Source organism: Mobula hypostoma, chromosome 16 (genome assembly GCF_963921235.1).
Source record: "Mobula hypostoma chromosome 16, sMobHyp1.1, whole genome shotgun sequence".
Lineage (NCBI taxonomy): Eukaryota > Metazoa > Chordata > Chondrichthyes > Myliobatiformes > Myliobatidae > Mobula > Mobula hypostoma.
The window spans coordinates 67,729,075-67,743,779 of NC_086112.1; the positions used below are offsets into that span (position 1 = coordinate 67,729,075).

At 40.7% G+C, this 14,705-nt stretch overlaps 1 protein-coding gene across 4 annotated transcripts in view; it reads right to left on the bottom strand.

Moving 5' to 3' along the window:
* Window positions 1-909: 909 nt before the first annotated feature.
* Window positions 910-14,705, bottom strand: part of slc20a2 (solute carrier family 20 member 2) — an 85,845-nt gene continuing 72,049 nt past the window's right edge. For all 4 annotated transcript variants that reach the window (XM_063069072.1, XM_063069071.1, XM_063069073.1 and 1 more), the window contains 3 exons: window positions 10,114-10,299; window positions 6,265-6,349; window positions 910-2,902 (listed from right to left, as the gene is read on the bottom strand). In XM_063069072.1, the coding sequence (XP_062925142.1) occupies window positions 2,738-2,902; window positions 6,265-6,349; window positions 10,114-10,299 (436 nt within the window). In that variant the 3' untranslated portion in view covers window positions 910-2,737. The remainder of the gene's footprint in view (window positions 2,903-6,264; window positions 6,350-10,113; window positions 10,300-14,705) is intronic.

Here is a 14,705-nt window from a genome sequence, read left to right on the forward strand (position 1 = left end):
CTACAGCCATACATTTACTATTTTTCCTTCCAACAAATCAAACAGTTGAATAGATGACACGCTCTACAATAGCATAACTGAATAGAATTGTGGCAAAACAACCTTACAAGTTGTAAGGCTTTGATTTATCTGAAAATGAGAACAATAGGACAAATCCATCTGGGAGGAATGCACACTCGTGTATTCAACAGTGCTGTTCATGAGTGTTCGTTTGACTATTGTGCATTGGATACCAGAGGGCCATCAGAGGCATTGTGCATCATGTCACCTGTACCATGTGGGTCATTGTGAAGGCAATGCTTTAGAACCCATGCTCAAGTTAATCAGAGATCATTTCAGAACTCCAACAGGTTCCAGTTCAAAGCCTCTTTGCAAGAGGAGGTAACATGGGAGCCCATAATAATCCCAGAGAGTTGATTGGACCTTGAGGGACGATTCCTCAGTTGTGTTAATGCGGCAACCGTGAGGCTACTTGGTCTTGTCGCATCTTTCTATTACTTGTTTTAGCCCCTAAATGAACTGCTGGTCTTGGGATTGGTTCTAGACCTCTAATTGTTGCTTGAAAAAGTTACATATTGGATACAAATTCTGGGCTGAATAAAAAGCTATGTTATATCTCTATCTTTGACAAAGGCTTTTTGGTTGTATTTAAAGCTCACTGTAGATCACCTTGCATGGAGAAGCATCATATCCATGAGCCACAGCAGTTATTGATTTTGCCAGATACATTCCAGGAGGTATTAAAACCATTAATTAATTTGATATTGGTTGAACTCTCTGTGGTAACCTCAGACAGAATACATTGACAGTGCTATAAAATGAACTGGTTATCTTCTGCTACTTCTGAATTGGTGTACAGGCTGTTCCTACCCTTGTGTTAAATAATCAGTCAAAACAAAAATGTTTTAGAGTGAAGATTTTATTTCTAAAATATTTTCCATCATTTTACCACATGAATGATTTTTTAGGGGAAAGTCATCAGCTATTACCAAAAAGATACAAGTATTAAAAATAATACATTTACAGTAGATAGATTCCTGGAAGACACCAACTTGGACCACAATGGAGAAAAATTCATCTGTAACAAGGGAAATGAACTTCCAAATGGAACTTTTTTTTTACACTGGGCACTATTGTAGCTGGCATCTATGTTGTTTACCACACGTGCCCAAACGTGCTTTCTAAACCAGAATAGTAATCACTTTTGGCAAAATCCACAATCAGCAATGATCAAATAATCTGTTTCAATGATGTTCACTGTGAAATGAGTATTAGCTAGGGTCCTACTTATCCATTGAAAATGGTATTTTTTTTAACGTTCCACTCAACAAGGAAACAATCTCAACTAGAAGCTGTCACCTCATAATATGCAGCTATCAACCTCAGATAGTAAGAAGCTGATTGTGAATTTTACGGTAAAAGTCACTAGTAACCATTTCCCTGTATACCTCCCAAAATACAGAACAAGACAAGGACTAAGGATCTAACTGAATATTGTGTAAGGTCAATTCAAAAAACTATTATCTGGAGGCAACTTTTAAACCCAAGGTAACCATAACCAGGAGCATGGTGGGCCAACTAATGGGCTGGATTCTTGAGAATTGAAATTTTGGTGTGAACTCTCTGAAATGCATTCAATCCAGTTTCTTGATTATTTCCACCAATCTCTCAGCCAAAGGAACCCCTGCTTCACTAGTTTAAAAAAAATCAACTGCACTTCTGGAATGCAGGATACCATATCCAATGGTATAGAAACCACATCAGAGCATAATAGACATTTTGGCTAATATTGATTTGATGTCATATTTGAAATTGAGGAATACTTTTCATTTTAATTTACAGGAAACTAACATTTTCTTCCAGTTCAAGTTAAAGCAAAATGTCATTGAATTTCAAAAGAATTTGAGATGGAACCCAAAATTATAAATAGGCATTTTTAAACAACTGAAGTGGAAATACTGACAAATCTTTATTTTTGAATCTTTGGTACATTCAATATAGCTTTGAAGCCTTAAATGAGTGAGTGAAATCTGTACCAATTAAAAACACACACACACAAGCAAACTCAAATCTTTCATAGATAGTATTTACATTGGAAATTACAATATAATACAACTGTCAATCTTATAAGATGAAATCAAGTTTCCATGAAACCTATCACAATGAATCTCTCCCCATTCTGATTATGATGTTTGTAGCACGCAGAGTATGTATGGAGAAATGCACCTTGCCAAAAAAAAGAGGCTGATTATTGAAATAGGGTTTTATACCTTATTCCAGATCAGACAGATAATTTTAATAAAGCAAAGCATACCATCTTGTTTTAAAAATTCTTTCTTGGGTCCAAACCAAGGAAAGCTTTCCAGTGATTAATAATACAATATATACATCATCTTTACAACATCCATGGGTACAAAATCTTCCACGCAATACCATTCATTCCACAAACATCATGACTTTGAAGCCCAATTTACAGGTGTACACATACACCACAAAATGGGGCTTTGCATTACAAGTTACCAAGTTATCAAAATGAGAATATGTAGTGTAAATTACAGTCTGTGAGAAAACAGATAAGATGAAAATATAAAATTAATTTATAGCTCTTTAATTCCTTTTAAAACAGCAAACAGAAAGAAAAAAGGAATAAACCAACTTTTGGGAGGGGGTGTGACTGCTATATTGAAGAAAAGGGGCACCTCACGCCACTGGTTAAAAACCTTCTTAAAAATCAAATTTAAACATATGGTAATATTCCATATACAAAGAGTGCCATAAAAGCAGCACTGAAGAGACCAGAGACTGGGACGGTCACAAACCAGGCCAGGAAGATATTACGAAATAAATGCCAGTCCACAGCTTTGCGTGATCGGATCCATCCCACAGAGACCACAGAGCCAACCTGGACAAACAAAAGCCAGAACAAAAATCAATAGGAGTGCAGACGAGTGTGGAAAGGATACAAATGTAAACTGAGGCAGGGGGAAACCAATATTCAATGAAGAGACCACTTCAAAATAGAAATCAACAGCCAAAAGCAAGATGGCTGATACTATTCCATTCTATTACAGTAAGCAGAGATTGCATCCAGAATGTATTCAGCAAACTCAAGCATTTGAACTATTGATTTATTTAAAAAGTTTTAAAATGTAAACAGTTACCTGGGTATATAGCTTTTAAAGACAGTTCTCTGATCCTGCACTCTAATGTAGGAGCTTTACTGATCAAGAGCCTGTCCATGGTAAGTTTAAAACATTTAAGCCCTCTCTCACGGCTCAGCAACCCTTTCAGTGAAGCTCCACTCCCAAGAGTGCAGTATCGGCATTTCAGGTTTGAAGTTATCGGTCTACTCTTTTCAACAAAATCAAAAATAAGTTAGTTAACAACCCAACAACTAAAGATTTATTTAGAGACACATTAGGCAGAAAACCAAAGTTGACAAACAGTTGGTAAGTGAGCAAGTTAGGACCTCAAACAGAATGAATTATCTGAAGCAGTTTGTTACAAACAGAACAGAATCATGCTTATCCCTTAAAGAGTTCCTCCCTCTCATTGAGAAATAATGTACAAAGGACACATCTATACAGACTTTGCAAGTGGGACAATCTTCCAAAACCAGATGGGATATGATCTTGAATTCAATAATTCCCTCTTTTCTCACCTACCTGCCTAATTTATCTATGAGATATGGACCTTGCTGCTCTAGCATCACCTACCAAGTCAATCTCTATACCTCCTCACCATCCTCAAGGTTCAAGCTGTCATTATCCATGGCTGCACTTCTCTCTTCCTAAGATGCTGACCTGGATGAACAATCTTGCAGGTGGTCGGAGGGGGGTCATATTACCTTCTGCAGCTCCTGCCAGTCCTTCAAACATATTTCAGGCAAGGTCTGCCCGGTTATTTATTTTCTACAGAATGCCTGTCATTGTGCATAATAACCACTTGCTGTAGAGAAAGAAGAAATGGAGCTTTGTTTCACATTAAAAACGGGATTCTAAAATCTGGACTATTGGAGAAAGATGTTTTACCTTTACAATCCCCTTTGTCTTAAATCTTCAGAACTTAACTCTCAGGTGGCACCATTCAGAGCCTGAACTTACTGGAAACTTGCATGAACTATATCTGTCTGGACTCTGATCAGTGGAACCATCAATTCTAATGCCAGACATAGTTGAGGAAAATAATTTGTTGACAGGATATTACCCTCATCAACACCCAAAGCAACTTGTGAACCATTAGTCCACAGTCCTACCATTTACAATAAGAATTATTAATACTACAGAGTAATTCCAACCACAACATCATTATGGGACAAGGTCATATTAAATTATATCTGCGTGACTTGTGCAATCATCTCATACTCTGACTCCACTTCTGCTGATCCACATAAAGCAACCTATAAAAATGCACACCCAAACAAACCATAAACACAAGAGGGTATGCAGGTGCTGGAAGACCGAGAAACACATAAAATGCTGGAGAAACTCAGCAAGGCAGGCACATCTACGGAGGGGAATACACAATTGATGTTCCAGGCCAAGACCCTTCATCAGGACAGAAAAAGAAGTGGGCAGAAGTCAGAAAAAGAAGACGGGGTGGGTGTCGCTGGAAGCAGCAGAAACTGGCAGGTGACAGGTAAGACCAGGTGAGGCGGGAAGGTTGGTTGGTTGGGGAAGAAGAAAGAAACTGGGAGATGATTGATGGAAGAAGTAAATGGCTGAAAAAGGAGGAAAGCACTCAGATTGGAGGAGAAACATTTTATATTTAGCCTGGGTGGCCTCCAACCTGATGGCATGAACATTGATTCCTTATCTTCCAGTAACTTCTTTCCCTCCCCTTCTCCTTTTTCCATTCCCCATTCCGATTTCCCCCTCACCCCTTCTCTTCTCACCTGCCCATCACTTTCCTCCTTCCCTTTCTTCCATGGTTCACCGTTCAATCAGATTCCTTCTTCAGACCTTTACCTTTTCTACCTATCACCTCCCAGCTTCCTGCTTCACCCCCCTTCCCCCTCACTAGGTCTCACCTATCATCTGCCTGTTTGCACTTCTTATTCTGGGCTCTGCCTCATTCTTTTCCAGTTCTGATGAAGGGTCTCTGTCTGAAATGGCAACTATTTACTCCCCTTAAATCGTTGACTTGCTGAGTTCCACCAGCATTTTGTATGTTACTTTAAACAAACAAAGCTCGAAGTATCTTTCTCTAAATAACTTCTGATTTAAAGTGAAGCCTGTTGCAAGTTGGACATGAGACAGCAGAATACAATAGTTAAAGTGGTTTTAGTTCAATCATCTGGTTTGCTAAAAGTGCTAGCGACATGGTTGTTGCATTAACATGACACAAGAATACCTTGCAATGAGTGGAACTTATTGGAATGCCCACATTTGAGGCTACAAGTACAGTTAGCGCACTCATTACTTCAATGCAAAATCCACTGTGAAGAAACAGAAAATAAGTTTGAAGTAAGAAAGGCACGTGAAAGACAACCCATCAGAAACATGCAATGTAAAACAGAGTCTGAGTGGTGAGAGGTTCCAGTAGACACCATCCCTGCTCCAAGTAGCGTGCTGCTAATCAGTCCATAATGGCAGGAAAAGCTCATTGGCTAATGCAACATTGCTGCTGTCAGATAACCTGGAACTTTTAGGCCACTCAGTGACAAAAAACATTTTTTGGGCAATTCATTTGCAATAAAGGACCTCACTATGAGATCCTATGATGTCCATTTAGTGCATTTTGCCTGCACAGAATTTTGCAGGGTTTTAGGGAATCAATCCGATCTGACTAAAAAGTAGCATATGTTATTAAAACTGTTTTTTTAAAAAAAACTATTGAAAATAGTTGCCTGAGCATGTTGAGCCTGCAGGAAGTTACACCTTATTCCACACAATCTGATTAATAACCACTCTACCAACTATACTTTAAAATGTCTTCCCTGCTGTAAGAACCTGGGGACATCCTGAAGTTGTGACACGCACTACATCAATGCAAATTCTTTCTTTAAAGGTGGTGAATGATCAGAGAGGATCATTTGTTCATTTTTGTCAAGTTGTTAGATGGCGAATAGTAGTCTATTCCCTTTGGGTTTGCCATATCTTAAATTACCACAAAGAATGTTCTTTGTAACGAGGGCTTGAACCAATCAGAATATATAAAGGTACTGGTTCCGCTTCTCCATGCCACCAGAAACTGTTGCGAGCAAGCCTTGGAGGGTAGTACAGAGTGAACTGCTCAAGGTGCAGTCACAGGGCATACGCATACCTTGCAGTGTGTGGTACTGATAGGAAGTCCAACATTGGAAGCAACCACAACTGTGAACGCCGAAGCCAACTCAATTGTGAACCCGCTGCAGGAAGCACAAAACAATACTTCACAGTCATTCATTGTACCAGCGAGTCTCAAGATCATTACTACGAAGCCTCAGGCAGCATGCAAGAATCTTACCACAGCTTTAGACAAAATTCCAGGGATATCCAGCAGCCATGTGTGGTTTCAGAAAATATTTATAAATGAGCGAATTAAGTCATTATTCAAGGCATAATGCATTCACATTTGTGCTGATGCAGTTATTCCCAGTAATGGTACTGGAAATGGTTGACTAAATGCACTGCATGCATAAAGTTAACTCAGGCAGTAGAGAGAGTTCCATGTAACTGTGGGTTAGCAGCATGAATGTATTATGACATACAATATACACAAGCTTCTGAATGTGGCAATATGCATACAGAGCCATTATATTCTCCCCAAATTACTTTCCCCTGCTCAGTACACAATCATAGTAATTGTGCACAACTGATATTGGTGTAAGCACTATCCCCTAGCTTTCTGAGGGCTCCATAATATATGGTTTATTATCCTCAAGTAATGGAGAACAATTATGAACATTTAAATTCAGCAAGCTAAAGGCAAAGAAAATACTAGTGTTCAGATAGCACCTAATTTACAGGGAATGATGCATGCCCGGGAAAATTAAGAAACCCTTCAAAACGACTTGGTTGTGGGAAGAATTGATCCTTTTCTATCTCTGAAGGAGATGAATGAAACAGGAGCCACTGTTGAATATCTGACTGTAAAATCATCTACAAGCCAGCACAAACACAGCTCGCTTCTATGTCTGTGAAGACTTAATTGATCCAACTTGATATCTTGCACGTGGCAGGAATAACTAGCCATCTAACTCATGGAGAGCTCTGATCTTTAAGCAAGGTTGCATAAAATTGGTGCAGGGAAGGAAGACTGCAGCATTCAAATATGGTCATATTCCGGGCTCAATATAAAAGTGGAACTCCAGACAATGCTCTGCAGAGGCTGGGAGGATAGAAGACATCTGGACAAAATGCAGCACAATGGAGAATATCAAAATGAAAGAACATGCTTGTAATTGTTACTTTTATTATTCTGGGAACACAGGCACACTAGGGAATCATTGCTGTTCTTCAGATACCAATAAGGTAGTGGTGGGCCAGCTTCTAGAACTTCAACTTGTGATGGCTAGTTATTTTTGGAAGATGGGATGGCCCAGGAGTGGAGGTCAAGGCTTGGGCCTGCTGAGGACATTCCCAGTGCATTGTAGGGAAGTAGAAAATACTCAAGGGACCTTTACATTTTAACAGTCATTAGATTTAGCAACTCAGAGCCTACTAGAACCTGAATCATCACCACTACACACTGGGAAGAGTTTTGGAAACACCAGAAAATGTGGACAAGACCTATACCATGGTGTACTGTTTGATATTAAATAATTCCAAGTGCAACTTCTGACAGACTAGGTCACGGAACTTGAGATACAGGCAGCTGGATGGTTGAGGAGATCAGAGATGAGAGTTTTGTGAACCTCAAGTGCAGGTTATGGATAAATGGATGATCACCTGGAGAATTAAAGGAAATAAGCAGATAGTGGATACTGTTGGGGCGGTGAGCTCTCAGAGGCCATCAGCAGTAGTGGCCAGTGGCATCGTGCCTGGCTCTGAGGCAAGGAAGGATGAAGTCAGAGTGAGAGTGATAGGGGATGCAGATGGCCACGGTACAGACTCCAAAGTGGCACTGATGCCAGGGTCAAAGATATCTTGCAGAGGGTGCAGGAGATTCTGAGAGGTTGCGATCCATATAGGTACCAATGATATATGAGCTAGGCAGAAATTTAAAGCTGGGGATAAAATCTCAGGATTACTACCTGTGCCATGTGCTAGTGAGGTGAGAAATAGATAAATAGGTAGCGGGGGGACTGGTACAGGAGGGAGGACTTCAGATTTTTAATGATTGGGCTTCCTTCTTGGGCAGGTGACAGCTGAACAAAAACAACAGTTTGCACCTGAACTGGAAGAGGACCAATATCCTCCTTGGGAGGTTTGCTATTACAACTTGAGAGGAGCAGGATCACAGCAGTAGGGCAACAGGTGGTAGTAGGGTTGAGGGCAAGAAAGATGGCATAATAAACAAGTCTGAAAGGACAGCAAATAAACATGGTGGGACTGATGGGCTGAAATGTGTTTATTTCAATATTAAGAGTGTTACGGTAAAGAGGGTGAACTTAGAGCCTGGATTAGTACATGGAATTACAATGCTGTTCTTATTACAGAGACGCAGTTACAGGAACAGGACTGACGTTGATTGGGAGCAGCTGTTGCAGGACAAGACCACATTTGACATGTGAGAGTTGTTTACAGGTCAGCTAATTGGAGTTCAGGACCAGCATAAAGAGTAAGACAAGGATGGTAAGGCAAGGGAATCTGGGATAACCAGAGAGCTCCTAAACTTATTTAGGAAGTAAAATGAAACATACGCAAGGTTTAAAAAGTTAAAAATCAGACTGGGGCACTTGTGGTATATAAAGAAAATGCTGAAACAGGCAATTAGGAAGGCCAAAGGAGGTCAAGAAACATCGTTGACAAACAGGGTCAAGCAGAATCTCAAGGTGTTTTATACTTCATTGTACTTATAACTAAAGGATAGGGTAAGTCCTTTTAAGGATAAAGTAGTCAGAGCAAGTGGCTGAAGTAATAAAAGAGCACTTTGTATCAGTGGGAAGAATTTGGAGGATACTGAAGGTGTGGTGGGGCATTTGGAGATGAAGGAGGTAGTACTGGGGCTTCCAAAAAGCATTAAGGTGGCCAAGTCCTCAGGGCCTGATGGCACAGAATATTGAAAGAAGAGTTTACAGGGGCTTTGACAAAGATCTTTGTGTCCTCACTAGCAACTGGCGATGTCCCAGAAGCCTGGAGAGTAGTGTAGCAAAAATTGTGTCTTTGTTCAAGGAAGGAAATGGGGATAATCTAGGCAGTTATAGGCAGCTGTTTCCACAATTCCCACAGCTGTTTGTACGTTTTCCCCATGACTGTGTGTGTTTCCTCCAGGTGCTCTGGTTTCCTCCCACAGTATCAGTTGGTAGATTGACCTGTGATTAGGCTAGGGGTAAATTGGGGGATTGCTGGGAGGAGCAGCTCAAAGGGCCAGAAGGGCCTATTCTGTGCTGTATCTCAATCATAACTTTTTTAATAAGATGGTAGAGTTTAAGATAGACACATGAATGTAAAGGGATATGGAGGAGGACATTTAGCATAAATGGTCATCAAGACCAGCACATCATGGGCAGGATGGCCTGCCCAGTACTCTGTTCCAATAGATATGCTTGGTTAAAAGTTCTGTACTGGGTAATGTCTTTATTAATTACGTGGCTGGTGGCGTAGTGGCATCAGCGTCAGACTTCGGGACGAAAGGTCCCGAGTTCGAATAAAGCCGGCTCCCCTGCATGCTCTCCATCCGTGCTGGGTTACGAGCTGGTGATCTCTTTGGAAACTCACCCGGCAGAAGGCAATGGCAAACCACTGTAACTTGCCTCATACGCGGTTCTCCACAACGTCAGAGAGGCATGGAGGGAAATCTAACCGGAGAAACTCTGGATATGACGTACCTTTCCTTTTACTCATCGAGAGTGGGATGGAGGAAAAGAAAGATAGGAGGAGAAGAAAAAATACAACCTTATTCAATTTGGAAGGGCCAAAATTCAGTTGGGGGGCTTTGAAGGGAAAACAAGGTCTCTTCGCTTAACCATCTTAGTGCAGTATTATATGTGCAGCATCAAATAGGATACAGTGTGTGTGCCATACTCACCTGGAAGGGGTGATGGGAGTGAGATCTTTGCCCAGCGTCTGAATGACTCGCCTGCCCCAGACCCAGAGGCCTGCACAGATTCCCATGCCACCATATAGCAGCAACCAGATTGGCGTGGAGGCATTCTGCAACACAGCTCCTTCTTGGTAGATCAGCCAAAGAGCAACCAAAGGACCAATTGCATTGCTTAAAAAAGAAAATAAAGAACGCTCAGCAGAAGAGTAAAACAATAAATGCACAGAAATGGAAAATATTTTAAACATTAAAACAATAGAGGTTTTGAAGTGATATAGTTTTTGTTCCCCAGAGACAATTTAAATCCAGCATTTTTTTACTGAGGCACATTTGGTGGAGACTGATGTTGTTCTTGCCTGCCTGCAGTGTTGGAAAAGACCCAATTTCCTGAGAAATTCTCACAATCGCAGCAATATGCAAAGCAGAGGAAGATCTAGGGCAGAAAATAAAACCACGGTGATGAATTGTGAATGAGCTCTTGTCACATAACCCTCTGGATGAGGTACTGGCCAATAGAGTAAATGAAAAAGATTACTATTTCAAGAACAGCTATTGACATCTTTCAGTTTATTGGCCACTGTACTTCAAACACAACAAAAATGGAATTTTGTGCAATATTTAAAAACCTCACAGCTTCTCCCCTTCCCTACCTACCAACCTCCCCCTCATCTGTCTCACCTATCACCTGCCAACTTGTACTTTGTCCCCTTTCCCCACTTTCTTCTCCTGGGTTCTGCCTCCTTCTTTTCCAGTTCTGAAGAAGGGCATCTGCCTGAAATGCCAACTGTTTACTCCCCTCTGCTCCCCTCACAGAGAACATTACTGTATTGGAATTTGCTACAGCAGGGCATCATTTCTGCTGTAAAAGGGGCTATGAGTGCAAGCTGTAAGGAGCACACTGAGGGATGGAGGGCAGCCATAGTCCAGTGCATGGAGAAACAAGCAGAAAATCTTATCCATTACAAATCAGCACTGCGATAAGTTAACATTTTGCTTTTACTTGTAGGGAAAAACAGAATAATTTTTTTGAAACAGAATTTTTGAAATCTTGTATTTTAAAAAATCCATCTTTACTAGCTTCATTCATCTGTGCAAGATTTAATTTGGATCACTATGGAAACAAAATTCATAACAATGGTGAGGCACAATTTTGTTCTGTCTGAAACAGTTTACAACTCTATTCATTTCCTGATTCTTCACTTATCCCTTTACCATCATTTCACTTTAATTATTCTCCCCACCCTTCCACATACTTTTCTTCTCTTGAAAACCCTCTTTCTTCTGCAGTTAAAGCCCCATTAATCACAAACAGTCCTATGTCTAATGACCTGAAACATTAACTTTGTTTTACAACTGATTCCAGCATTTCCTATTCATTTTATCCTGTGAAGCTGGTGGGACACCACAATGTGGAGGCTGTTCTTGGATCATTACATTTAACCACACATTTGGATATTTCCCGAAGACATATGGATAAATAATTTCAAGAACAGTAGTTACTTTGACTACTGTCAAACTTATATCCATTGGAGACACAACAGACTGCAGATCCTGGAACCTGGAAAGAAAAAAGTACTGTGGGAGGAACTCAAAGGGTTAATCATCATTCAGACTGGCAGTGGGGGGGGGGCAGGGTGGTTAGGTGGAAAAAGCAAGAGGACTCATGATTCAGGTCTCTATCTGAAATGTCTACAATTCCTCTCCTCACATCAAAACTGCTCGAGCCACTGAGCTCCTTTAGAAAATTGTGTCTTTTCTGAAACTTGGATCCATGTTTTCAGACTCAGAATATGCCTGGATTTATTGTCTCACTCCAAACTCAGTGGTTTGCTTATTTACTTTTGATGGCAATTAAGAACCAATCAAATCGCAGGACTAGAGTCTCAAACAATGTAGACCAGGTGAGATAGGTGTTTGCCCTTTCTGCACTGTTGGAAGTTTCACACAAGGCAACAGTATCATGCTCATACAATCATAATCAGATGTATCATCACTTTTAATTGACATGAAAATTGTTGTTTTGCAGCAGCAGACCAATACAAAGATGAAAAACATCTATAAAAATACAAAAACAAATATACAGCACTAAACAAAAGGAATAATAAGGTAATGCTCATGGACCATTCAGAAATCTGATGGCAGAGGGGAAGAAGATGCTCCTAAATCATTTAGTGTGAGTTTTCAGGCCAAGGCTAGTAATGAGAAGAGGGCATTCCTGGATGCTGAGGGTCATTAACAATGCCTTCTTGATGCACAATATTTTGAAGATATCATCAATGATAGGGAGTGTTGCGTCCATGATGGAAATGGCAAGCCTATAATCCCCTTGTAAGCCTGTGCACTGGAGGCTCCATGCCAGACTGTAACACAACTAGTCAGGATGATCTCCACTACACTTCTATAGAAATTTCTGAGAATCATTGGCTGCATACCAAGTTTCTCAAACTCCTACTGAAATAAAGCCATTAGTACCCCCTTTCTCATGGCTGCATTGATGTGTTGATCCTCAGAGATACGATGTCCAGGAACTTCAAGCTGCCCACTCTTTCCACCACTGACCCCACAATGAGGACTGGTATGTTTTCCTCAGTCTTCCCTTCCTGAAGTTCCACAGTCGTGCTGACACTGAGAGTGAGGTTGCTGTTGAAACATCACTCAACCAGCTGATCTACTTCACTCTGGTAAGGAGATGTTATTATCTGTCCGCACTGACTGTTGTCTCCCAATAAGGAAGTGGAGGAGGTACAGAGATCTAGGTTTTCAAACTTGGGGTTATTAGTACTGAGGAAATAATGGTGTTGGTAATCGATCAACAGCAGCCTGACATATGTCTTGTGACTATTTAGGTGCTCCACAGCAAAGAGGAGAACCACAGATTAATACAATGTGGAAACAGGAACTTGGGTTCAACTTGCCCATGCCAACCATGGGGCCCACTAAGCAAATCCATTTGCCCACATTTGACCAAATCCCTCTAAAACCTCCTATCATTATACTGATTCAAATGTCTTTTAAAATATTATTGTACCTTCCTTCAACACTTACTTTGTCTGCCCATCCCATATTGGCTGCACCTTGTGTGGTGTTGCCCCAAAGGTCCCTTTCAAATCTTTCACCTCTGATCTGAAATCCATGTCTTTAGTTCCCTTTCCTGGGAGATGGACTATGCATTCTAAAGTAAAGGCATCTGTTAGTCTCATGAAACCATGGAAAGTCTTCACTCTTCAAGGTGCAGACCTGGGCAAGGTTGTATGGAAGATCAGCAGTTGCCCATGCTGCAAGTCTCCCCTCTCCACGACACCAATGTTGTCCAAGCGAAGGGCATTAGGACCCATACAGCTTGGCACCAGTGTCGTCGCACAGCAATGTGTGATTAAGTGCCTTGCTCAAGGACACAACACGTTGCCTCGGCTGGGGCTCGAACTCACAACCTTCAGGTTGCTAGTCTTAACCACTTGGCCACATGCCCACACACACATTCTACACCTCATGATTTTATACACCTTTAAGGTCACCCCTTAGGATTTTCTCTTGGGATTAAAGTCCTATACTGCCCAACCTCTCCCTATAACTTGAGTCCTGGCAGCATCGTCATAAACCTTCTCTGCACTCTTTTCATTTTAATGATGTCCTTTGTACAACAGGATACCAGATCTGTACACAATATTCAAAATGTGGTCACACCAACTCATCTCTACCTACAACATAAAAACATGAAAATAAGGCAACTGCGGGCAATTTGTTTTAAGAATTGGAGTGTTTGTTCTCCAGAATATTTAACCAATATCAGCACCATACTGTCCGTCAATAGTAGATCTATTCTCAAATACATGACGTGAAGTATTAATTTGATGCCTGCCTGGCTATGTATTCTCAGCATTTTGAGTTTTTAAATTCGGACTCCCAGTATCTACAATATTTTGCTTTCCACAATCCTTCCCTGTATTACATTCAGCAAAGACCCCCCAGAATATTATTTTAATACTGCGAAGTATTTTAAATGCAAGTAAAACAAGGGTCTCGGCCTGAAACGTCGACTGCGCCTCTTCCTATAGATGCTGCTTGGCCTGCTGCGTTCACCAGCAACTTTGATGTATGTTGCTTGAATTTCCAGCATCTGCAGAATTCCTGTTGTTTACATTTAAAATTAATATTCGTTTTTTTGTGTTTACACAACCATAAATGCAAGTAGATATTGCAAAACAAAACTCCAAATTAAAACTCAGTCTAGTGCAGCCTTTACAAAGCATCTTTTCTAGCCATTTCTGTGGATTAAAATGAGAGTCTCAAAGGATTAGTGTTGCATCAACATTTCCAGCAGGATTTCAGACTTATTCGTTGATGAAGCTGGTCAGTCAGAGCAGGGCCTCCGGACGCTGGTGACTGGTATTTTTAAGCTGCACTGCAAAACTAGTTCATTCAAGTCACTGCTATTTTTAAACTGAGCTGCAACTGCAGCAGGCAAAGTGATATACAAAGGTTAAGAAACATTCCAGATTCACAACTAGAATTGTGGTTCATTAACAGAATGCTTGCAGTGGCTGCCTTCGTGCTCAGACCCTTTAGAGATTGACACA